Source organism: Punica granatum, chromosome 1 (assembly GCF_007655135.1).
Source record: "Punica granatum isolate Tunisia-2019 chromosome 1, ASM765513v2, whole genome shotgun sequence".
Taxonomy (NCBI): domain Eukaryota; kingdom Viridiplantae; phylum Streptophyta; class Magnoliopsida; order Myrtales; family Lythraceae; genus Punica; species Punica granatum.
Window position 1 is genome coordinate 9,058,785 of NC_045127.1, and position 26,642 is coordinate 9,085,426.

The window sequence follows — 26,642 nt, forward strand, 5'->3', positions numbered from 1 at the left end:
AATTTTTTCCACTCTTTTTTTTATTCAACTACCTCACACGTTCTCTCATTTGCAAAACAAGTGCAGTGTCTCTCTCAACATTCCCAGCCCTCCATGCCTTGCCTTTCAATTAAAATTATGCCAAGTCAAACATCGCATGCTTAAATTAGAACTGAACTTTATTTTAATATTCTGGGGTTTGTATGGCAGTTGAAAATCGAAAATTTCTTTCCAGCATGATATTTTCGACCAAGCCTTATGACAGAATGGAACTCCATATATACCGAAATTGTGTCAATTGTCAAGGGTTAGGATCTTAGTGCACATATGGTACATGAATGGAAATATAATATGAAATAATACCTCTATTCGGAACTGGTAGCATATTCAATAACATTTCATTCCATTTTGTCTATATATATATATATATATATATATATATATATGTATATCCATGTATGGAAGGTGGCATTCAAGAAGGGTAAGACAACAATGCATAGTTTTTGAGTCGGCATCGAGCTTTCTACGTCCTCATAAAGTGAAGCGGATGTGAATCTCAATTGTTAAAATGTGTGTGAAGTTGCTTAAATATATCTTCGTCATTTAATTAAATATCGAGCATGATTCTAATTGCATTCTCTCCTTTAGATTTTTGGTGAACTTATAATTGTTAAAAGTACTAGGGTGCAACATTGCCGTGATGTTGCATGTTGAAAATTTTTTCTTTAATTTTTTATTTATCATGATAGTTTGTAGAATAACCAATATAGAGTATAACTGAAGTTAATGAAAAAAATTACTTATTAACTTTCTATTGATAATAAATGATTCAAATTCACAAAAAAAGTACTAATAAAATCTTAAATTGAATTTTTAATATTGTCACAAGCAAGTCAATATCCAAGCGAGAATTATTCTCAATCAATAAGCTATCGTAACCTTGCGTGAAAAATAAGGGCATTTAAAACATCACGATTAAAAAGAAATATACTTAAATTGGTGATATATTGAAGTAGACTTTTTACTAACGTTGATTGGTATCAGGTGATTCAACATTTGTTCCCATTAAGTAAGGTCTGGATGTGAGTCTTGTGCTATAGCTTGATCTCTTAATGGGCTAACCTTTACTCGAACCTAGATTCATTGAACTTGATAGGTTTCCGAAATATCGAGCAACACACACCGAAAAAAGTTTGTATAATTCAATTAAATAAAAATTAAAAATATTAGAAAATAACTTTATTGGCTCCACATGAGTAGACCCATATAGTATTACTATCTAGTTCACTTTTGCAGGATATAACTTGTTTTAGGCAATCTTATATATTAATAAGATAAGGAAAGATATGTTAATTTTGAAATTATATTGGAGAATATGAGAAGAAATCAAATGAAGAGATAAGGATAATAACGAAAAACAATCAAAGATAATAAGTTAATTCTAATTGACTTTGGAGTGTAACTTGTTTTAGTTAATTTTATATTTTAATACAATAAGACATGATATGATATGTTAGTTTTGAGATTATTTTGGGGATATGATTATTTTGAATTAATTTAAAGATAATAGGTTTTAATAAGAAATTTTATATATTAATAAGATAAGATATGATACGTTAAACTTGAAATTATTTTGACAGTAATGAGAAGAAATCAAAAGAAGGGATGAAATTGAAATATCATCAAAGTTTAGAGAAAATTATTGAAAAAAAAAAGGAAAGGAAAGGAAAGGGTAGAAATGAAGAGAAGGAAAGAAGGGACATGTGTCAATTTCTCATTCAATGAAGACATAAACAATAGTTTTAGTATTATTAAAGATTGCCCACATTATAACCAAAAAAGGAAAAACTACCGCCCATAGTTTCAAACTATTAAAACTAGATGAAATTCACGCATAGCACGGAAATTTTTTATCAATAATAATGCAATGGTTATACAAAAAAGTAAATTATTTTGAACAAAAAATATATAAAAAAATTATCAACATCTAACATTTCATATTATATTTTCTCATTTTGATATAGTTATCGATATCATTCACCAAAAAAATATGATTATCGATATTCTAACAAAATCCTAGTCTCAAAATTTCTAACGAAATATAAGGCCCAAAATAATTTGCACTTTTAAGAGCTGATTTAATCATGACTGATCCCCTCTCAATGATTGCTTAAGACCCCTTTATGATTCTTTAGTTCTGCATTACATACTAAAAAAGTCTCTGAGAGGATGGCAATGAGAATGAACGGAACTCAATATAATATGCACCTTTATGTATATATGTATGTATGTATGTATGTATAAAGAATGAATTGGCTCTTATTATATTCCATTATTGAAATGAGCTTGGTCCAATCTGAGTTGTATTTGCACTGGTGAGTGGGCCCCCACAGTGGACTCCTGAAAGTTAGTTTCCTTCTGAATATGAAGAGTTAGTTTCATGAATTAGGAACAAAAATGAAAAACCCCTTCCAATATTTTAATGACAAAGTCAAATGCCTCAGTGAAGCCCTGTTGGGTATAAATGAGGTTGTCCTCCATTTTGTCACTTCAGAGTTGTCTTTTGCACTCATCAGAAACTTTTAACAAGAAGAGGCCTTAGCTTTCTTCTTCCATTACAGAGGTTGACATAAATGGAGCCAATTCAATCAATGTTGGGAGCTTTCCCTTATGGAGATCAGTGGGACCCCCTCAGCATTCTGTTCAACAATGAGGATCTTGAGATGACGCAGAGGCTTCTTGGTCAGTGCCCACCTGGCTTGGAGATCCCGACGGACTGCTTCTTCACGAGCCCGGAGGAGTTCCCGGAAGATCAGACGATGCCTGCAGGAATGTGTGAGGGATTCTTGAATCCTGCGCTGACTCCTAGCCGTAACTCCCTGATGGGTTCCTCCTCCCAGGACGGGTCTTATGCCAGCACTGGCTTTGACGGGCATTATTACCCCGGGATGTCCACATTCTCGATGGAGGAGAAGTATTCCGGCGAATCATTCGTGCCCGACTTCACAGGCATTCTTGCCGGAGAAGGTTTTTGCCAGAGCGACAACAATGCTGCTGGCAGTGATATTCAGGCTGAACCGGTGGAGCAACAAGCGGCGGTGAAGAGGTTACAGCCGAAGAGGGGGTACACGGGGTCGAACTCATGCACTGCAGAGAAAGACGACGCTGAGACCGATGCACCCAAGAACCTGAAGAAGAGGAAGCCTTGCGCCTCAAGATCAGATGTAAGTACTGGATATTCAGATGATTTCTCATTCTAATGTATTTGAATTGATATGGCCTATTCGGTCTAGTGTCACCATCCATTATAGTTTCTCAATAATTTGAGATGCCACGGCCTGATAATGCAGCGTGAATTCTCTCCTCATTTCTATGCGTCGTTTTATTGAAAGATGTGCCTTGAATCTCTCTTGGCAAGGTCGATATAAGACTCGGGTCGATCTAGTTTTAATTTCCAATGTGGTCGGCGGTGAATTATTTTGCGTATATGTTTGTACAAAATAGAAGCCCGAAGATATTGGAGAAAGTGTCCTAATGGGTTTTTGGAATGCATCTGCAGAAGGGGAAGAAAAACGTGCTGCCAAAGAAGAAGCAGAGGCTCGCCAAACCAAACGGGGATGAGGGAGAAGAGGGTAACGTTATCGTGAGGCAACAGGGCCAGAGCTCGAGCACTTGCAGCTCGGAGGAAGACAGTGTCTCTCAAGAGCTCAACAATGGAGAATCGGCTCAAAATTCCAACGAGACTTCGGCCCTTAACTCAGACGGAAAGACAACTAGAGCCAGCAAAGGCACTGCCACAGATCCTCAGAGCCTCTACGCAAGGGTACGGACCTTACATTCTTTCACAATCAGTCATTCCAAGTCCAGAACAATTAGCTTCCTCGATAAACGACGTACCTTGAAGGATTTCAGTTACTCATTCCATTCTGTTACATTCTGCAGAGAAGAAGGGAGCGAATCAACGAGAGACTGAGGATCTTACAGAACCTTGTTCCTAACGGAACCAAGGTAACATATACCGCTTAACTCAAAAAAATTGATTCAGAAGATCGACTTATATCGTGTTTTATCTCTTGATTATAACGACTGACCAAGTGTACCTTCTATGTTTGGGGGCAGGTCGATATCAGTACAATGTTGGAAGAGGCAGTCCAGTACGTCAAGTTCTTACAGATCCAAATTAAGGTATAATAACCCGAAGAACTACCAAAAAAAAAATATATATATATATATATATATATTAATTTATAAAATCATATGATAATATTAATTAAAGCGGGCACTTATCTTTGGTCTCCTGATTTGCAGCTCTTGAGCAGTGATGAGCTGTGGATGTATGCCCCGATAGCCTACAATGGGATGGACATTGGACTGAACCAGATGCTTCCTCGTCACCTATAGTAATCTCAAGTCAATCTCGCAATAATATACATCGAATCCATCCATCAGACATTTAAAGAAATAAGAAAAGAAAAACAATCCAATGTTTTCACCCCACAAAGTGGGATGACCTAACTGATTCGGAACCGGTTGTACAAAGATCAGTTCATCGATATTCGCCGTGCCTAATGTGTAGACCCCATAATTCCGGCTCTTCATCACAGCCCCATCTGGAAGCAAGCAAGAACTCCAGTGGAAGAGAGTTACCAAATCATATAGATATCAGCCATTTTTTCAACTTTTTTTTTCGGTTCAATTATACGTAGTTATTGTTCATGACTTTGTACTGGGTCGATTGTTAAGTTCCCCATTCAGAAACATGTGAATTATGGTAAATAATATCATATGAATGTCTACCTCTGTTTCTTGTTTCTGAATGTACTTTACCAAAGTTAATTAATTAATTCATTAATTATACGAAATTTGTATAATTAATTGCAAATCTCCGTTCCCCTTGTCCAATTTTACCTTGAAGAAAAAGACTTCTACTTTTTTTCTTTTTTTCTTTTTTTTTTCCTTCTGCTTTGACCCCAATTTGCATAAATATTCATGGGATTCCAACAAGGGAGGTAGCAGCAAGTATTTATCGATCATCAAAAAGAAACTTACGGCCTGTTTTGGTTGGATTCATGAGATTGAGCAACAGGGGGATTCTAATACAGAATAGTACAACAGAAAACACTTCCATTGAGTATTTGATCAGACAATCGTCATGAGTGATTGTAGTGTTACATATAATTACGGTGTTCAATGCGAGATTTATGTACATTATTTGATGTATGGTTCGTGCTAGTGCCGATACAGATACTGGCAGCCACGAGTTAACTATTGAATCGATAGAAATCTAGAGGGACTAACATATTTATTCCTATTGACGTTCGATATTGACGTCAACTTCGAACAATTAAATTGGGCCACAAATTACACTATGGCCCAGTACATGCTTGTTTTCCGAGTAATTGGGCTCAATTGGGCTAAGCATCGGAGCCCGGCCCACAATGAGCAAATGCTGCGGTGGGGTCACATCAGTCCTTTCACCCCGCTTTCGCTGAGCGCTAAAACCGACGAACTGGTCACTACTTCTGCTACCGCGTGCCCTGCACCGCCATGGCTTCGTCGGAGCAGCCTCTGAAGAAGCGGAGGCTCTACGAGCTGCCGCCGGAATCTCCTCCCCGACCGTCGTCTCCACCTACCTCATCCCAGGATGGCCCAGCAGCTGCCCCTCCGCCGCCTGAGCCAGCTGTCCTCCTGGCGGCGTCTCCACAGACGCCGTCGCGGGAGGATACAACGACGAAGCGGAGTAACAGGGAGGAGATTCGACTCGTCTTCGAGTCGTACAAGAAGCTTAAATTTTGCGTCTCCCAGAAGGAGGCGCGCCTCATGCCGGAGCTGGAGCAGGCTTACCTCTCCCTCATCACTGCTTCCCAAGGTCAGTCAGCTCAGGCTCCACCTAAAAATCGTTCTTTTAATTCAGTGAAATCAGTTGCGTTAGCGGCAGGTAAATTGATTGGTATTGAATTTGATCATTGAGGAGAAGCTTTATGGTGCTAGCTTCACTCCACTGGGATAATGACAGAGAGAACCTTGACTTATGTTACTTAGAGAGGCCTTCACCTAGTACTGGGAACTTCAGCCACTGTCATTTTCCTGTCTAGTAAGGGTTGGAGCATTTGGTTGATTGTTTATGCGCAGAATGCTTTTAGATTGTCCATCATTTCTTAGAAGCAGTCTGTTATAGATACTGTTATAACATAGAATGCTAATTGGTTGCAAGAATACTGATGTATTTGGTGAATCAAATCATCCTACTATTTTATGCTTTGTGGAAGAGGGAACTTTGGGGTGATATGTCTTTGGACAATGGCATTCATGACGCTCTAAGTTCGGATGTGATTAGATATGGAGCTAACAATGGTAACTGTTCGTAGCGAGCTTTATGAAACCCCATTAATATATAAAAGAACAGTCAGGTTCCCCCCATTAAATTGAAGATCATCTACTATCTTTAGATTTCAGATTTTTGCAAGGACTAGTCTAAAGATGGAGGACCAATCTGTGAAAGTAAACATATCTCTTTCTCCCTGTCTCTCGATCCATCTCTCTCTCTTCAGAGTGACTTTTGCAGTACTTGAACGCATGGCAAAGAATGAAGAATTCTAGCTGGAAGTGATTATTCATCATGACTAATCATGTTCTGGAAGTTACATATTCGATGTATGTTAGAAGTAAGACAGACTGGCACTTGGATCATTCTCATTTGGTTCAGTTGCTTTTGGGGAAAATTTATGCCAGAAATGAAGCTTATTGTGGTTTTGAAAACTATCTGGTGAAAATTTATAATCTGTCCTATCAAAATTTTGTTGAAAGTACATCCTTTTTTTTCAGGATGTACCAGTGTGCAGCGTGTTGTAGCTGATCTCATTCCTCGATATGCGTCATTTTGCCCTACTGCTCTTGAAGCTGCTGCAACTGTCCTAATCAATATGCATAACTGGAACTTGGCTATCATAAACAGGGGAGAGGATGCTGACGACGTTGCATTTCAGATTGCAAAAACCTGCATTCTAGGTCTCGTTGATATCTGTCGCACTGCTTCGTCAGAGGCTCCAACTTCATCTGTTATACAAGGCATCAGCTCCGCAGTCTTCCTTAATGTGCTTACCTTTTTTGTATCCTCTTTTGGGGGGAAAAATATTTTCCAGATTGTTGATGAGGAAAGGACAAAGTTGCCAGACACTGATGAGAGTTTTTCCTATCTAAAGATGAAGTTGTCAGACGAGGATGAATTACCCGTGATAAAGTTATCCAAGTTTCGGGCAATAACCATCCTTAGGATATTCTTTGCTTGTCCAAAGAGCATACTTGCCGCCTGTTTTGAGCTCCTGAAATCCTCTATAGCAGAGGGTCTTCAAAATGACGGACAGTATTTTCTTACTCAGGTAATGAGCAGGCTTGATGGTGATGATGTGGCTTGCATTCTGGATCATTCAAATGATAAAGCTCAATCTTGTATCGCTTCAACGAATAAAGAAAACAATGGGCAGCAACCATCAGATGGCAGTCACATTTCTGTACCCATGAGATGCCTGTTACGATTGGTAATTTTCAATTCACTTTTTGTACCTATAGCCTAATTCTTAATAAATTAACCACAGATCTGATGCAGATTTTATTGTTTGTATCCCTCAGTGTTTTCATATTGCTTGTCGAGGGACATAGTCTTCGTATAATATATCTCAAATGAATTGGATGGAATCTAGAGCCCTGGATTATTTGTTGATTGGGAATAGGTAATTCAATCAAGAAATGTGAGGGTTGCTTTGGTGAATACCTTGTCAATCATCACATGCCTGTATGATGCCCCTACAACTTTTTGTTATGACAATTTATTTTGCCCTAGGCAGCATATTAACAGGAAAGGATAGTGAATATGAACTTCATTGGCAACAGAAAGAAGAAGAATATAAGATCATATTTTATGTGGGCTGCTCTGACGCCACCTCTCTAGTTACGCCAAGGCTAGTGTATGTTTCATTTCTTTATTTTTGGGATATTGTGGCAACCTTTTTCTAGCTGATTAGTCAGTTTTTTTTTCTTTTTTCCTTCTTTATTTGAGGGTTAGATTGAACCTCTTCATAGTAGATAGTTAGCATTTATTATTTTGTAGGCGACTTCTTTGGCCTGCCTGATGGATCAAATGGGTGAATTGTGTTGGTTCTTAGTGTTAAGGTGCCTCACAGTATGTCGTCAAGTTATTTTGCAAGTAACTTAGTATCGTACGTGCACAATTTTTGTGTTATGGTTTCTTGGTGAGGTTATCCTATTAAGATGCTTCCTTCATGCAGGTTATTGATAGAGATCATTCCTTGAGAAGCTGGATCATTAAGAGGTACCATAAATTGAAAAAATTCTCACCCTCTAGATGTGCATCAGAAATTCTCTCTGTGTTGAAAGGATGCTTGGAATCATTTATTGATGGGGTCAACTGGGAGGATAGTCAAGTAGAAAGTGATGAAGATGCTTCTGAATCTACTGCATCTTTCAATCAACATTATTGGGCCCCTGGGATGTCAAGTCAGCAGGGTATGCATACTGAACCATGTGGAAGAGAGGATAATGGAAGATATCATGATGGATCACGAAACGAGGGTTTTACAGGCAAGTCTGGCCAATATACAAACTCTCACAGCTCGGCAGATGTTCGTTCTATAAGTGTTCCTGATTGTAATGGTGGGGGCTCCAGGTTAAAGGACTTTGAGATGTCGGAGCATGCAGATTATTCCAGTAGGCCCTCAGTGTCTACGGATGTAGCGACTCACCAGTCATATTCACCTGTAGCAAAACAATCAGACTTTAGGAGCAATTCATTTGAAGGAAGAAATCATTTTGTTCATGGTGATAAAAGTCATAATCCTAATACGGATGCCAGCATACCTCCCCTGAGATCAGCTGCAGGAAGTGCAAATAATGCTGTGTCATCTCCAAGACATAATTATGCAGTCCGATATAGTTCTCCAAATCAAGTCTTTTGGTTATCTGATGGGGACCCTGCAGCTATGGATATAGTCTCAGCTTCCAGGCAGCTCTTGTTGGGTTATCTGGGTCCTGATGTATCTGAAGCTCATGTAAGATACCAGCTTGACAGATTTGGTCCTATTGATCATTTCTTTTTCTACCCAAGGAGAGGATTTGCGTTGGTTGATTTCAGGAGTATTATGGATTCTATAAGAGCTCGTGATTATATCAGAAGACATTTCCCATGGCGCATTAAATTTCTGGACATCGGACTAGGGACAATGGGAGCGGTAAATGGTGTTGCCGTCGGTTATTGTTCTTTTATATATGTTGGAAATATATTGAGTCAGTGGATGAGGGATGAGTTTCTGAATGAATCGAGGAAGGTGCTTTACAAAGGCCCCAACATGGTTACTGATTTGACCAATGAAGGCGCTATGCTGTTGGAATATGAAACTTCTGAAGAAGCTGTGACAGTGATGACACATCTTAGGCAGTACCGGAAGGAAATTAGTAATAGGTCGCACATGGATCCATCCAGATCTGCTGCTGTTCCTGCTCATGGTGTTGGCTCACCACATTCTCAACTAGTTGCACATAACATTCCTGACAGCACTAGGACTAGGATGTCTCAGTTATCTTCTCTATTCTCTTCATTACGTTCAAAATACAACATCAGTCAAAGTTTTAGCTACTTTGACAATCATAATTCCCATAATGCCAACTCAAGAGGAGAAGAAATGGCATCAAACACGCTATGGATCTACCTTCCAAATTCAAACACTCCGTATCTCATGGAGGATGAGCTAATGACAATTTGCAAACTGGCTATTGGCGATGTAGGGTCCATTATTCGGCATGCACGCACAAATATGCAATCAGGCTCTGGCTGGTTAGTTGAGTGCAGCAGTGCGGATGCTGCAATTACTGCTTTGAGAAACCTCCGTGGTTGTCCAGGCACATTCCTTCAAGTTGAACTCAGGTTTGTGCCCAAGATCCTTATTATTAACTGCTTCGATTTGTGCCTTCCTATGATTTTCCAAACGGCCGGGGTAGAATGTCCATGATCCTCTTTGATGATAGAAACGTTAGACAATCATTGCTGTTAACCTCAATATAGATGCTTCATATTCTGTTTCATAACACAGATTAATTTTCTGCCATTATTTGCTGGATGCAATTTCCATAGATTTGCTACTTAGTGATGCCCATGATAGGCTTTGTACATACAAGTGTTTAAGCAGTCACATTGATAATCTGACTTCTCTTCAATTGGAGTAAACTTTCTAATCCGAATCAGATGACTTATTTGCTGTGAGTATTTTCTTGAAGAATTTTTAGTTTGTATTGCATTAAATTATATGATTATGCTTTTCTCTTGTCTATCATACTGTCAAGAGATTTATTCGAGAAGTAGGATCTGTCCATTTATAGTAAGCTATTGGATTCCATAAGCTGGATTATTAGACAGGATTGAACTGATATCCTTTCTGCTTGTTGGTCTTAAACCAGAAAAAAAGTGTTCTTAAATAGAAGCTGTGTTTGCATATAAGCTCTACTCCAGGTTGCCAGGGGTTTTCATTGGAAGAAAAGTAGCTTGATAGCAAAACTCTATTTACAAAATATTATCGTTGAACTCCCGGATGGTGCAAAAGATGATTTACTAATTCTATTTGATTGTATGTATATACAAGTAGCTTTATGGCAAGGCTAGGGCAACGTGTATGAGAGTTTTTGTAACCTCTATTCAAGCTTGAGATGCATTTTGCTTGTTTAGATATTTCTCCATTGAATGATTTGAACAGTTGCATCCTTGTAGAGCAATATTTTAGCATATATACTCTTTTTATAAAAATAAAATGATATATATCTCATTGCATATATTACTTCATGAAAGTATTTGTCCATACATGCTAATAAACATATGAAACCTTTTCGAATGAATCCCAGTTGTCTAGAAAACATATACACCCTTAACTGCCTGATATTGTTTATCTTAACAATTAATTATTGCTCTTCTTTTGAGCAGTCATGGAGGCCAGCCACCGGTTCCACCTGTGTCATCTAATCCTGACAGTGGATCCAGTGGCCTTGTATCTCCAGGGCTGAAAGCTGATAGCACCCCAGTACTGGGCCCACATTCTTTCCAATCAAACTGGACTTCTTCTGGCGGCACTGAGAACATGGTGGTGGATAACACTTCACAAGGTGATAAAAGCCCTTTCCTTTTGAAATTTTCTGGTTATGGTATGCTCCCTCTCCAACTGGGATAAAGGAAACTACATCCTCAAATTGGTGTAAATATTGTCTTAAACACGGTTAATCCACCTGTTGGTAGTTAACAATCCCACAATGATTGTATTAAATTATGCTTATTATTGCGGTTAATCTGGTCTAACAGAATCTTTTTAACTCATTTTATTGTGGAGTTATAATTGACTGATTATATTATGCAGGTAGCACCATGGTCTCAGGTGTGAGTTCAGCTGCGGCAAGCATATCATGCATGCCAATGGCACCTCAAGGACCCAATATACCACCTCATCAAATTCAAGCATCTCCGTTCATGCACCCCACTTATTTCCCCCCAACAAATCCATGGGACCCACAAGGTTCTAGTCATCACGTGCCTCTAAATCCTGTTCAAGCCGGCCCAATGCAGAATAATTTTCAGGTTACTGCTGCATCAGCAGCTCCTTTTCCTCCTCCCTTGACCCCTCTAGCACAAGTACCAGGAAACTCAGTGAAGCCTGAAGAGTCTCCTGTCCCTCCTGAGATGCCACCACCTCCATTGCCTCCATCCCCCCCACCTCCACCTCAGGCACAACCACCTTCCCTGCCACCTCCTCCGAGTTCTCCGCCCCCACCACCCCCTCCTCTACCTGCTACTGAATCCTCTTATCCTGAGACCTCTTCACCGCCTCTTCAGTACCAATGGCAGGGAACTTTATGCAAGAGTGGAGTGCATTACTGCATAATTCGTGCATATAGAGTAGATTCAGATATTTGCAAGTATCCGATTGGCCTATCTGAGCCTGCGGAGTAAGAACTTGAATTCTTACAGTGATTGAGTCTCTTTGTATTGTAAATGATTTGTAAACATGTTCTCTTGCTGACATTTGGTGCAGATGGCCCGTTAAATTGGACATGACCAAACGTACGGACTATCGGCACGTGAAGTCAGCATTCACTAATACTCCATCACATAGAGTAAGCCTGGTTGCATAATGTGATTTGCCTATTTCTTAGGGTGAATAAATTGCTAGACTATCTAATAGTGAAATACATCTCATAAGGCTATAAGGACAAACAAGGGAACTACATTAGGAAAATTTTGACCCTCGAAGAAGACAGTCAACATCGTGAAGTGAAGAGAAATGTCAATTCGTGATATAGTCTCCGCAAACAAACACATGCAAAAATACATTAAATTAGCACATCAATATGAATATTTCTCATCAAAATTTTGGCGGACAATGTTCACACTGAAATATGTTATTGGATGCAACTTGGAATACAACTTAGAATTTGCTATATATTACGTTATGGAGTCTCTTCAACAAGCATTCATTTCTTTTCATAGTTCTGGATGTTCGATAGGTCCATTTATGCATTTTCTTGAGTTATATGTTCTTTTGGCAAATTTGATCCTAAATTATTGACATCTGATGCAGAGAGAAGTATGCCGAATGGTTCCTGCTTCTGTTGCTGACCGTAAAGGCGTAAGTGCCATCCTCCTTTCTATGCTTATCCTATTGGTTACAAATTTTCCAGTTTGCTCTTCCCAGAAAGTCATGGAACTATGCTGCTCTTTCGGGATATTGTTTTTCAAATTCTTTTAGCCTGTGAAACTCCTATCAGTCATGAATTCATCTAGCAAATCTTATATCAGATAAAATAGATTGATTAAGGGCAGACCTCGGGCATCTAGAGAAAAAAGGTTGACTGTGATATTGAGAGAAATTCTCTCCAAATGTATCTGAAGCTTTTTCTGTTGGGCATTACGATGATTTAGTCCTCATGTGAAGATGATATCTGCATGTCATGCGACAGATTTCTAGGGTTCAAGTGAGATTTTTAAAGCTTTTACTTGATGAATTTAGAATGGAATCGGCATTAACTCATCCTAGGCTTTGCCATCACTTGAGATTGAAGGAAGTTTGAGTACTGCTGGATGTCTTATTCCTTATTCTTATCATCTGATTTGAATAAAGCGGTGCTCCATGTTTATCCTGTGGTTTTGATTCTGCAGTTCCAGGACTTCATATCTTACTTGAAGCAGCGGGAATGTGCCGGAGTAATCAAGATCCCTGCAGTGGGTTCCATATGGGCGAGGCTCCTATTCATGCTTCCATACTCGGAGGAGCTTTGCTCGATGCTCTCTATTCCCCTTGAGTCCTCAGATGCCCTCATTGTACTGGTCCTGCCCAAAGAAACAAACATCGAAGGGGTGTGACCTGAACTTTCTTAAAATTCTCGGGCTTCAGGGATCCTCTTTTGTAATGTTGTTAGAAAGAAAAAAATATGTCGAAGGTAGTAATACATGCTGCGGAATTTCATGCAACGTAGCTCCTCAGCTGTTCCGCAATCAGTTTTTGGGTAGATTTGCTCTGTATACGTCCTAAAACATTGTACAGTAAGCTTAATCAGCAATTTTGGGAATGTCCCGTTTGTCGGGTTTTGCTGAGGAACTGAAAATGTACATTTTGGGGTAAATCTGTAAAACTGTGTTCCTTGCCCCTCCTTGGTCGAGCTTCCTTATATGATGGTATCTTAATAAATGCAATCTGGTCGATGTTGTAAGTTTTTTTTGCTCGAAGGTCGATGTTGTATGTTTCTTTTGCTCGAAGGTCGATGTTGTAAGTTGTTTGTGCCCCAGTTGCTATCTTGCATTTTACTCGTTTTGATTCAATCACACATTTGCTCTTATCCCTCCCATTCAGTCGCCCTGTGTTGCATTTACTAGCTCGATCTGATCGAAACTCAATCGCATTTGCTTTCTGGCATTCGATTGCCTATTTTGCAATTACGAAGCTCAATCTGATCGTGATTCGATCGCGATTGCTCTTATCCTGTCAACTTTTACGCAGGGTGCACTCGAGTTGAGATTCTGCTTCCCGACTAGAACAAGAGGAAGGGGGGAAAAAAAGTTTTTTCCCCCCGAATATTTTGGAAGTCAAAAGAAAAAGAAAAGATTATTTCAAAGGGAAAAAAAAAAAAACAAAGACAGGACTGTTGGGCAGCAGTGGGGACGGTTCTTCTTCCCCAAGTAATAGAATAGAACGGAATAGCAGAGGCGGCGGCGGTGCCACGCTCTCCTTCGAGCGTTTCCATCAGCTCGGGCCATTCACCAGTTCAGTCCCGTCTTCAATCAATCGCAAGTTCATTTCAGACACGAGCAGATCCGTTGGCAGAGATTCCGATCAACAACAAGAAGGAGCTTGAATATGTCGAACCGATACTCCAACAATCGACCCAGGCAACATGACACCGCCAACAGGAATTTCCCGAATGCCCAGAAGAAGTTCGCCCCCAAAACGCAGAACCCCACCGTCAAGCAGCCATCCCCTGGCCCCACGCTCTCCACTTCCCTCCGGGGATCGTCCTTGGAGCAGGCCGGTGATGGTTCTTCCTCCAGCGGCGGCGGAGCTGCAGCGTCGGCAAGCAGGGTGCGGCTCGGGGAGAGTGGACAGTGGGTGTCGAACGCAGCTCAGAGTGGCAGCTTCGTCATTTACTTGCCCCAGGATGAGGCTGTGGCAGCTGGCCTCGGGGCCGAGGAAGGCGGGTTGGACCCCGTGGAGTCACAGCGAGTGGTGGATCTTCTGAATAGGGAGCTCTCTCGGTTGCTCAAGCTAAAACCAAGAGACTTTTGGAGAGAAGGTGCGGATACTGACAGCAATATGATATCTTTGAATTGTATATCATTGCTTCAAGACATGATTCGTGCTTGGAAGTCAATTTTGGGACAAATGATAGGATTATTATCATGTGATTGCTAATGCTATTTGTTTTCGATCTGGTTGATGAATATACATAGCTGTTCTTTAGTCAACAGATTGTCACAAAAACTGGTGACTCCGTGGTTTAGCCTGCGAAATAGACCCAACCTTATGTTATATCTTGTTGAGGCAATCTATGATTTTCTCCTTGTGTGTCGAATAATATTGCTAGGCTGTCATTTTGGTTATTTTTTAATGGGTTTGTGCTCACTGTTCTGTTCGTCCAATTATTTCAGTTGCTGGTGATTCTTCACTGCATGAATTTCTCGATAGCTTCCTGAAGTTTAGAAGTAGATGGTATGACTTCCCGCATCATGGTGCCAAAGGAATGGTTGCAGGAGTTATCGTTGGAGAACTTGAGCTGTGTCATCGTGTCTTTATGGTATTGTATCGAATGTAAGTTTTTTGCCCATAGGTGAAGTCAGTAGCATTTAATCTTCCTATATCTCGTCCTCTCTTTCCACAGATGTTTCCTTACAGATATCTGGTGCTTAATATCTCATTTCAGATCTTCAAATAGAGATCCTGGTGCTCGTTCTGCTGATTCCCTTAGTCCAAAAGACCATGGAGGTTGGTTGTCTGTCTCTCAATTGAAGTTTTTCTTCTCTTTTGAATTCAACAGGGTCCGAGCATTACACATGCTATTTCATGAAGTTTGTGTAGCATGATAACTTTATATTCTATTAAGGTACTGAAATGCTTTCTGTTTGTTCATTCATTTCAAAACAGTCTTTTCAGTAAATCAATCAAAGAAGAGCAAAAGAACAACTTTAACCTATATTTTAACTGTTTGATCTTGTAAGACCAACTGAATCGACCACAATTAGACCATGAAAGATCTAATTTGGTGGCTAATTGTCATATTGATTTGGGCTGAGTATCAGCATCAAGGTGCTGTGGGGAATCTTGAGAGCTCTTTATGAATAAGCACTTGGTTAACAATGACGTCAAGATTATTTTGACTGGAGCAGTCATCCCAACATAGACCTTTGCTTGGATTAAGTTTCTAATGGAGTGGCTTTATGGGAGTATTGACCTGCCTTTGTTGATTTAATGGTACAACTGTTGTCACTAAAAAAGGAGATACTGTCTAGTGTGCATTTTATTTTTGGTGCCTTATTGTTAACTAACTTCAAGTATAGTTATTTTGCAGGACAAGAAGTTGCTTGATTTGCCTAAGTTGTTGGATATTTGCGCCATATATGGTCATGAAAATGAAGACCTGACCAGATTGCTGGTATACAGTTTAGTCTTTTCTCTTCAGCATCGTTAAATTGGTGAAAAGTACTTAAAAATAGGAGACCATACACACATCATGATGCTCCTCAGATGGATAACCTCCAGTAAACTCATCTTCTTTTCCATTCAGATAACTTAAAAATCTCTCTTTCTTTAATCGCTTTGTTCTCTTCCAGGTTTCCAATGCTTTAAAAGCGCAGCCATGGATCCATTACAATCTGACAGATGTGAATTCTCACTTCTTGAGTATTGTCCAGACAATGCAACATCGATGCAGCTCATCTTTGAAGGTTATCTTTCTGATCCTATCATAGAGTAAAGACATCAAGTGATCCTATAGTACTTTAACGCAATATCCTTCGTCAAAGATACCTTATTTTCATAGGCTGTCCACGGCACTAGAACACTTTGCTTCCTGTCACACTATTTGCTTACTCTTAGTTTTGAACAACCCAGTAAAATTCATGGTGTGCTTTCATAATATGACACTGAAAAATAGATTGCTTGACAATTAGGCACATTTTTACTGTCTATCCTATGATATATAGCCAAAAGTGTTGTGATCCATTACAGTTCTCATCATATCCTCATTCCTCATGGGAAGATGGAGACCCAAATTTTTGGCATGAGTCCTGCGGGCTTGTTGGATTTTGTTTAGTTCTGGGTCTCTCTGTTTTTCCTTTCCCGATTTAGGTTATCTCGAAGCAAATATAAATTTGAACAAGTGGATGTAGTTAAGCTTGGCATTTTTTTTTTCAATTAACCCTTTCAAGAAAAAAAAATCCAAGGGGTTTGGCCCAGTAGTTAAGGAGGAGCCCATGTATCCACCTGATCACTGGTTCAAAACTCTTTGGAGCCACCGGAGCGTCTTTGGCATGATTACCGGCCTCGTATGCCGGGGGTTCATGGAGCCCCGGGATTAGTTGGCGAAGCTTGGACACCCCAGGTCTAGGGGGACGCCAAGGGAAAAAAAAAAAAAAAAAAAAAAAAAAAAAAAAAAAAAAAAGAAGCTTGGCAGTGGTTTTCGAGTGTTCCTTTTTTTTTTTTCCCTTTTTTGCACCGTCAGGTGTCCAAGCTACTTGGTATTTTTAAAACAGTTTACTTCTCAATGCTGCTGTTTTGTTTTTTGCGTCAGGAATGCTTTGGTTATATTTGTTGTATAAGCGTGCATGATTCTATTTCATTGCAAGAAGAGTAACATATTTCAAATGTGATGCAGTTACTTTTCTCTAGGAGCGAGGGAAACCAGGACTTAAAGCAGCTTCACTCTGACTTCTTGGAGGTGAGGGACTGCATTTGTGATGCGCCCAGGTTCTTTTTTAATTGCACATTTATTGTATGAAAATTGTTGTCTAATAACACACCAGAAAAGGCTAAAACTAATTGTCCATTGTTCGGTCATGACTCCTCCTAGATGATTTTTCCCCCTTCTTCCTATCTAGGCAATTTTACCTCAAGTGTGTCCATTGCCTCTGAACAATAATGGAAGTATCACAACTATTAGTTGTATTAATAGGACCAAGCCCTTTGTAGATCAACCAATTTAGAGAGATTGTGTTCCTTTAGTTATGATGGATTCTATGATGTGCATGAGATCCTGATTAGTCTGGCAATTGCAATTCCATGTTTCAGTTATTTGATATTCTTTCTTTAATAGGTAATGGACTTTATCAATGATGCTATATCATCAATGGATGCTTTTGTGTCTGCATACAGACCTGCAGCTGCATTCTTCTCATGCCCGGTAGAGACGAGGTACTTTTTCTTTTTTTATTTTCATGGGGCTCAGAGCAACAAGATAGTTTGTGCCATTGACATACTCAGTTTTCTATCTTGTTGTGCACTTTGATATCTTGGCTATGGTACTCTGTGATGAGACCTTCTGAGTTGCTGATAAAACGATTTAGTTGGTTGCTGTTGACAAATTGCTCTATTTGTACTGCAACACCTTTTGGCAGTTATGTCCCGTTCAATCAGATAATAGTTGTGTTTGCTTCCAACAGCCATTAATTATTGTTTGCAGTGATGGAAATGACGATTTGCTCTCCACACTTGTGAAGCTACATGATTCGTTGCTTCCCTCATTGCAAAAGGGTTTCCGATTCATTTGTTCATCAGGCGACGCTTTGGGAGATGGAATAAAATCCACAAGCTTTATAAATTTAAAGATGCTATCTACGAGATTGGAGAAATTTGGTTGGAAACTATTGGACTCTTGTTATCTTAGCGATGAAGTTTTTGAAGAAAGTCTCGATGTACCAGCTACCACGAAAATATTCCCTGCCAAAGTGGATGATCCAGTCATACGGACAGATATTATAGTTCAAACTTTTCGAGAAATGAGCAATTTGTCACACCAAATTGTGGAGAATCAGGATCAGATGACATTTCTTCAACAAGTTGAGAGGAGTTATAGAGTGATGAGCAGACTCAGGAGCTTACAGAGCAATGGTGAGTGCTCCATTATGTTCCAGCGTGACTTAGCATTTTGATCCTGCTCTGAGGTTGAACTCAGCAAGTTCAATATATATGCACAATCATCTGTATCATACGGCCAATCTTTAATTGGAATTGTCAGCCTGGTTCAGTTTTGTGAATTACCTAAGCTAACTATTTGTTCACCTAAAGATATGCAATTTGTGTTAATCTAAGCTGAACTTGCATGCAGGATGGATAATAATGGACGATGAACAGTACCAATATTTATCGGGCACGACGATGTCTACTAGTCTTCCTGCTCAAAATGAGGACCCACCTTACAAGTCCACCAGTGCAAACACAACCAGTGAGGCCCAGATTGATGAAGAGACAGCAGTTTTGGCATCCAAGATCAGTCAAATTAAGGATCTCTTCCCCGACTATGGCAAAGGTTTCCTATCAGCCTGTCTTGAAGTCTATAACCAGAATCCAGAAGAGGTGATTCAGAGAATTCTTGAGGGGACTCTTCATGAAGATCTTCAGTCCTTGGATACTTCACTAGAGATGGTTCCGGTACCAAAATCTGTTTCTGCAACAGGAGCAAAAGATAAAGGGAAAGGAAAGTTATGGGAATCTAGCCCGATACCTCCATCAACAAATCCTGTGGAGAGACAAAGTGGGGTATCCTCATCTTCCGGCGGACGGTTTGTTAGGAAGTCTAAGTTACAGTCGCCTGATACTAAAACCCTGGATACCCGAGATAAGAGAGATGCAGAAAAGATCAGTGCCCTAGCTTCACAGTACGAGTACGAAGATGAGTATGATGATTCCTTCGATGATCTTGGTCTGGGAGGAGTGGAGTCAGGATTCGAGGAGAGTGAAGGATTGGAAGTGGATACGGTCTCTAGAATGGGGCACACACAGAGTGCTCCCAGCAGCAGCTCCAAATGGGGTTCAAGGAAGCAGCCTCAGTTCTATGTAAAGGACGGGAAGAATTACAGCTACAAGGTGGATGGTTCCGTGGCCGTTGCAAATGCTAATGAGGCCTCGTTGGTCACTCGGGCACAGAGTGAGCTGATTTATGGCCTTGGTCGAGGTGGGAACCTACCGCTTGGGGCCGTGAAGAGGCTGCAAGAGGCTCAAGAGGAGGGGGGAAAACAATCGGAGGTTTCTTCAGTGAATGAAGTGAGAGGTGGGTGGAATCCCAGAGGAAGGGGAAGGAGAGGTGGAGGAAGAGGCAGGGAGGCTTACGAAAGAAAAGATAATAATCAATCCGATGGCCCTGAGGGAGAAGTGAGGGAGAATTCAGATACTAATAGGGGAAGGGGAAGAAGAGGAGGGGGGAGGAACCATTATAGGAAGGATAGGGCCATGAATAAGCACTTTTCGAGTCTAAGTGGTCGCTAATCGGTAGTTCATTGAAGAGTTTGGCATAGGTTCACGTCATCGGTTCTTCAAATCGGTTTGAAGAACCGCAATTCAGTGTCAGGAAAAGCTAGTCGTGTCTGCTCATTATGGAGCTTTTGATACATATACAACAGCAAAGGGGCAAATTGGCAAAACTCAGGTCATGTATTCGCTCATTATAGAGCTTTCTGATGAGTGCGTGCCTTGGCCAAAAGGGCCTTCTGCGCATAGAACAGCAGCTAAGCAACGCTAATAGATGGTCCTGCGAATTACAATATTGGTGAATTCTGAATCTAGTGATACGAACTACAACATTATCGAGTTTTCAGGTCGGTTTTTACTGTACAAGAAGCTTTGTCTGCCATCTAAAGGCCATATCTCACGGAGAGCTTGTCTTAATTATATGGCATGGAGGGCTTCTCTCTTTTTCTACCGATACAGCAGCATTCATGCTTGCGTTCCTTTTCAATTAATATAGATATCTGTTCTAAATTCTGGGAGGATGTTCCCGTCACCGAGGTTAATTCATTCATATCAACAGCAAAGTCCAGTTTCTCCGTTCGGGGAGGATGTTTGCGCTATGGAGAGGACATACATTAGAGCCCAATTACATAAACGTTGCTGCATGACATCACTGCAATCCATGTTCATGGAAATGGAAAGAATCCATCCATATCACATGTTCTGATTATTCTTTCTACCCCTTAATAGATTCACCAAGATAATAGGAATAAATTGAGTTTCAAGAAACTCCGAGGCACAAAGAAATATCAAGGTAACTAAGGAAAAATAGTCGTCACAAATGTATCATAAAGGTGCTGGAAACAATTATTTGACAACTGATATAGTGTTACACTGCACTTTTGACAGTATCTAATTATGAAGGCTAGTTCTTTCAGAGCCAATCGACAGGCCAAAGAATGTGAATGTTTGGATCAATGTAAATCTTACATATTACCTCTCAATGACTACATCAAATTGGCTCTGTTACCTATTAAACAATAAATTTTATGAACTAAAAGCTCAATATTTCTATTGACCAAGGCAGAGCAAGGATGGAATGGAACAGTTTCCCGGAAGCCAATTATCAACTGGGCTTACTCATCATCAACAGTGACCGCGTAATGCCCAAAATGCTTACCCTGATATTATTTAAAAAAAAAAAAAGGAAAGAAGAAGAAGAAGAAGAAGAAGAAGAAGAAGAAGAGGGGGGGAGATCAGCATACAAGGACTTACCACAAAAGCATCCCGTACAAATGACTAGGGAAAGAAGGTTTATCTTTGAACAGTAAGATATTTCGGGAAGGAGCCAGAGCGTAGTTACCTGAGACATCATGCGCTGCTTGTTGAGATACTGAGTCCTTGCCTTGTTCAGGAAGGAATTTGGCGATTTAAACATTCTCTGACACGGAGGAAAAGAGAGCTCATGTCAGAGGAGAGATCAAGAAAATTCCACCTCATACCAAAATGAAGAGAGTTGAAATTTTAGATGCTGATTTTTAAATCACTAGACTGACCTTCTCGCCACAAGACATTTGATGTTCACCACCGAGAAGGTACTTCTTCTTTGGCGTGAACCCAAAGACGTCATGAAGGAAATCATTTTCCTGAAAGAAGAGGAGCATTAAGAAGTTCCGTCAGAGGCTGACCAAAAGTTCCACTATCAGAAGACTGACAAAACAGCAAGAGATACAAACCTGCATGTGCTTCACAAATCCTCCACCGAGAAAGTGCTTTATAAAGTTCAACTGATCGAAAGAAAGGCCAGTGAGTCTTCAGCACTTCTGCTAAAGCTGAGAAAGATAGAGAAAATGACGCAGGAAAGGATGAAGGATTGTGACCTGTATCAATTGAGACCACGATGATGTCTGCAATGACTCCCCACCAATCTTCATTGAGGATTCAGGACTATAACCATCCTGAGAAAAACGTAAAAATATTTATTGAACATCATTTTTAAGAATTAAATTACATATACGAAAAAGAGCAAATAATGGATTCACAGGTACCTCAAGGAATTCAAGTACATCCTTGAATAGATTCCTCTGGCTGGTCAGATCTTTCTTCGCAGAGCCTTTTCCACCAGCCTCCACTGATAGGGTTCTCACTTGATTCAGAACTTTCCCCCTTAGTCCTTGAATATGCACTATACTATCACGACGTTTACTGCCATCTTGCACAGAGCCGTCTACAGAGCCTGAGAACTTCTCAAAATTTCCTATCTCAAAAATCAGCGCCAGTGCTTCTCCAGCAGCAATACGTACTAAGCGGTCTTCCTTGTCTAACAGACTCGAAAGATATGAAATCGATCTGCATTTCCAATCACCGGAAATTGCATTGAACAATTACCAAACAGAAGAGCATTTATAGCCTCAAGTTTTTAAGAAAGAATAAAACAATTTTGAGGTCACTTACTCCTGCCAAATTTTGAGTTCTAGTCTATAGGTATCTGCAGTGGTAAGAAGAAAAGCCCAAGCAGATACCATTGCAGCTATTATCGCTGGAGTAGGCTTGATTCCTACTACCTGTAATCGGGACAAGACAGTCAATACAGTAATACCAAACAAAGCAGCATGCACAAAACAAAATGACACAGAAGAGTTTCAGATCGCCATGAAACATTTTTAGGAATAATATATCCAATAAGTTCCACATATTATAACAAAGACATAAGCACCTACATTAGAGCCCAATTTGGGATGAACCACTTGCCACATAATTTGCATCGACTTCTCAGTGTCCTCTCCAGCATTGCCTCCAACAAAAGTGATAATGGCCAGACATTCCAATAACTATAGTGCCGACAACATAGAATTGAAATAAGCAAAAAAACCCAGAAACTCCAAAAATGCTCCAAAAACAAGTATCTTAAACTACTTAATTCATCGATCTTATACCGATGATATTTTGGAAGAATCAGAGCTGGATTTAAGGGCTTGAGAAATAGTAGGAACAGAATCTTCTAATATCTCTCGTGCATTGTCCCCACAACCAACAGTTAAAGCAAGGACCCCTACAAGAGGAAAAGAAAAACTGAGCATCCAGTACCACCATAAAGATTTGTGTTAGTTTTGTAAGGATGCAAATGCTCACCAATAGCATGAGATGCTAAACATATTTCTTTGGCAGAACCCTTCTTAATTGAAGCTAGACATTGATGAAGCAAGGTAGCAAATCTGGACAATAGCACAACAAGATGAGGTTAAAAGCACATGCTTCTTAGCTGGTGAAATTATTAATTGACTAAAGGGCTAGTCATCCCTGACATATAAAGACTTACTTCTTTTCCACAAACTCGTGCTGCAATCCATTATTGAATGCGTCGATGATAGTTGACAAAGCCTTCTCTCTTGTAGAACCCCTTCATCGAGGAGAAATACGTACAATTATAAAACCGCAACAACTCGACTAAACGATAAGCAAAAAAGCAGCCACATAATGTTCTCATGTCTTAAAATATTCCTGAAAGCGAGATATATTTTTAATCATATGGGATTCCAGAACCCTAGGTATTAACTATAGAATACCAAGTAGAGAAAATTTACTATAAATTGACTTGCTATCGGATGGCGAGGCAACGGAGCAATACAATTGGAAAGAACTAAGATTAAGAATACCTCTTCTCAAATAGAGCATCGAGGGCTTGGTCGAGAAAGCTATCTTTTTCTACCTCAACTTCATCATTCACCAACACCGAGTTTTTATCCGATCGGCTAGTCGATGATGAAGTTACGCTGCTATCGTCGTCGCTAATGCTATCCAGCATAGCAGCATGCCTACGCTGTGAACTACCTGTTATTATTCAGAACAGGTAACCATCAGCAACCAACCACATATGATCTTCATTCTTCACAGGTGTTAACTCATAAGATCGGACAAGAGATAACACACACACAAAATCACATGCTCAACTTGAATTCCCACAAGATTTAACTCATAAATCTCAAATTAAAAAGGGAAAAGAGTCCTGAATCCATGCGAAAAATTGGAAGTATTTTTTGACACAATAAGGGGGAATTGGAATGGAGGTTCTGAGATTGGACCCAGTTCACGGATCAATCCAAAGCAAGGATCAAGATTTACGCCAAAGGGTCAAAGTAATCTAACCAACCAGCTGATTTGCACAATCTGGGCAAGAAAACCGGACTACCCTAAAAGAGAACCAACAGGATCGAAATCCCATGAAAAGAGAAAAAATGTCAAGACCTGGCAGCTCCGGTGAAGAAAAACTTACGTTTCCCCATTGTCCTCCGGCGTGGAGACGGCTCTAGATGCTTGCGGTCGTCAGAAGGAGATACAGGGTTGACTAAAAATCTGAGGATGGGAGGACTTGGAGAGCAGGAGATCGATGGAATCGAATTGGAGAAAAACGAGGGAACAGAGCAGCTGGGTGAGGCCGTGGGACAAAGTATCCATCAAAATTCCGAGGTGGGCAGATGAGTTGGGAGGGGCAGAAGATCGCCGTCCGGGTCCGATCGTACTCGAGGAGATATAGGATGAGGAGGAGGAGAGCCCAAGCAATTGGCGAACGGCGTATAATATGCACACAAGATATAGAGAGAGAGAGAGAGAGAGAGAGAGAGAGAGAGAGAGAGAGAGAGGATTTTCTTTTTTCTTTTTTCTTTTTTCTTTTTTTTAATTCGGAGAATTTCGTGTTCCAAATATTCTGGTGGCTTAGAATATTCGGAGTTGCAGAAGCGAGTAGAGAGAGGAGCGGGGGTGCGAGTAGGAATTGTACGTGGCGACTTAGGAGTGGCAGAAGCGACAGCGTTGTCGGTCAGCCGATTTTCTGAGTCGGCTGGAGACCGAAATGCCGTGACGTCTGTCTTGAGGTGGGCGCACGTTTGGTTTTTGGTTGGGGGGTTCTTACGTGGGAATACGTTCGGTGGAGTATCGAGGCGACTTTTCTCGGCGGTTCTTCGGAGTTCCACACGTATTACGTTTTGATTATCCACTCCAAAGAATGAATCAAATGGGACATCTTATATAGTTCTTTTTTTTTCTAAACGAATCTATATCGATATCTCCATCTGTATAATTGCAAGAAGAAAGTTAATTTGTCTAAATTTTTATTCTCGAAATATTTTTAAGGTAAAATAATTTAAGAAATCAAGAGCCCCTTACAGGTTGTTCGGTAATGTGATTACTAGTAATCCACATTGTCTTAAGAGAGATTTTCACCAATTAAATTACCAGTTATCTGCATTATCACGTTTAGTATCTCATTTAACATTATACTAAGAATTTTATTTTATTATTCTTATTTTATTACACCACCAAGGTGGTAATCCAAGTCTCATACATTAACAGTCGAGTAAGAATGTATAAGTAAAAATGTAGATTGCCACAATACAACCAATATGGGAATCATTTGACCTAGGAAATTTAAATCAACTTTTCTGAAAATTCACATATACTAGAGAAACTTGAGAGTAAATTAAAAAAAAAATGCATTACTTTTTAGAAAATTACAAGCTCTACATTCAACCGAGAATATTCTGATAAATATATTTTTTAGACATATCAAGTAATTATGTCAAAAAATTATATAAATACAGCTGTGCAGCACGAGTCACTATCTGGTATTACCATATATGTGAGGAGCAAAATAGTTTTTAACATTCCTTCTCCCAAAAATACTCTTAATAAAATATAAACATAATTGATATAAATCATAAAATAAAGGTCATAATTTCAAATTACAACAAATAACTGCTATTTTCTATTAATATTTTCTTTTGTTCAATAACCCACTCACCTTATTTTCTCCTCCTCTCTTCCGCTCTCTTTCTTTTTTATTGCCTGCAGTCCTGCCCCTCAAAATTGTAATTACTATAATCAATTCTAAAATTATTCGTGTGCGAAAAAAAAAAAGACGCATAAATTAGAGTCTAATATTCTTTTTTTTCGGTGGTACTATTCTTTTTAATATTATTTATATATTTAATTAATATTAAAATATTATCAACATGAGTAAATTAATTTCGTGTATAACACGAGTCTCTATCTAGTTCTTACCAATATGTATATATCTATTTATAGGTTGATGCTGTTTCCGCAACTCTAATGTCCCTCCTATTTTAGATCAAAAAATATTCTTCAATAGGAAAATGGGACCTGCTTTCACTTCTTGTTTAATGTTTAATTAATGTTTAATGTGTGTTTGTTTAATTCTTTGCTATGTTGTAATTAACTGGTCGAGTTTTATAATAACCAAATTCGTAATTTTCTTTCATGAATTAAATAGAATTTCAAAAAGTGAGAAAAAGGGAAAACTCTCTCTTTATTAAGTACTAGAGGTGCCTTCCCCGCATTCCGCGTGAAAACACATATAAGAAATATTTAAGAGTGCGTTTGGTTTCAGAGTTAAAGTAATTTTGATTTTGATTTTGATTGTGAAAAATGACAAATGAGATGGTATTATAAATTTGATTTGGGAAACGTGTGTTTTTATTGTGTAGTGGGTAGAGTTAAAATCAAAATTATAATTTTAAAATCAAACGCGCCCTAAAAGATTAAATATGTGTCAGTATATTTCATATATTTTGCAAATTACTTTTAATTAGGTGGATGAATTACTTTAATCAAAGAAGAAATTAATTATTTAAAAATAAAGAAGTTAACTTTGATGTAGAAATTTATAAT

At 39.4% G+C, this 26,642-nt stretch overlaps 3 protein-coding genes across 3 annotated transcripts; 2 read left to right on the plus strand and 1 right to left on the minus strand.

Moving 5' to 3' along the window:
- Positions 1–2,559: 2,559 nt before the first annotated feature.
- On the plus strand, positions 2,560–4,743 carry LOC116212034 (transcription factor bHLH85-like). The gene is made up of 5 exons (XM_031546614.1): positions 2,560–3,203; positions 3,539–3,802; positions 3,922–3,987; positions 4,099–4,164; positions 4,288–4,743. The coding sequence occupies exons 1-5, from the start codon at positions 2,613–2,615 to the stop codon at positions 4,378–4,380; spliced, it is 1,080 nt and encodes a 359-aa protein (XP_031402474.1). The 5' UTR covers positions 2,560–2,612; the 3' UTR covers positions 4,381–4,743.
- Positions 4,744–5,485: 742 nt separating this feature from the next.
- LOC116212051 lies at positions 5,486–20,489 on the plus strand. The gene is made up of 17 exons (XM_031546638.1): positions 5,486–5,848; positions 6,805–7,517; positions 8,265–9,916; positions 10,964–11,142; positions 11,391–11,976; positions 12,063–12,144; positions 12,609–12,656; positions 13,187–13,386; positions 14,351–14,814; positions 15,170–15,329; positions 15,442–15,503; positions 16,076–16,170; positions 16,349–16,462; positions 17,392–17,454; positions 17,830–17,927; positions 18,196–18,623; positions 18,841–20,489. Exons 1-17 carry the CDS (start codon positions 5,527–5,529, stop codon positions 19,995–19,997), a joined length of 6,423 nt encoding a protein of 2,140 aa, XP_031402498.1. The 5' UTR covers positions 5,486–5,526; the 3' UTR covers positions 19,998–20,489.
- A 276-nt stretch (positions 20,490–20,765) lies between these two features.
- On the minus strand, positions 20,766–24,614 carry LOC116212043 (interferon-related developmental regulator 1). The gene is made up of 13 exons (XM_031546627.1): positions 24,232–24,614; positions 23,615–23,789; positions 23,278–23,358; positions 23,091–23,173; positions 22,895–23,010; positions 22,679–22,789; positions 22,413–22,522; positions 22,007–22,307; positions 21,839–21,916; positions 21,695–21,745; positions 21,515–21,604; positions 21,322–21,399; positions 20,766–21,139 (listed from the first exon to the last, which is right to left on the minus strand). Exons 1-13 carry the CDS (start codon positions 24,239–24,241, stop codon positions 21,095–21,097), a joined length of 1,329 nt encoding a protein of 442 aa, XP_031402487.1. The 5' UTR covers positions 24,242–24,614; the 3' UTR covers positions 20,766–21,094.
- Positions 24,615–26,642: the final 2,028 nt, after the last annotated feature.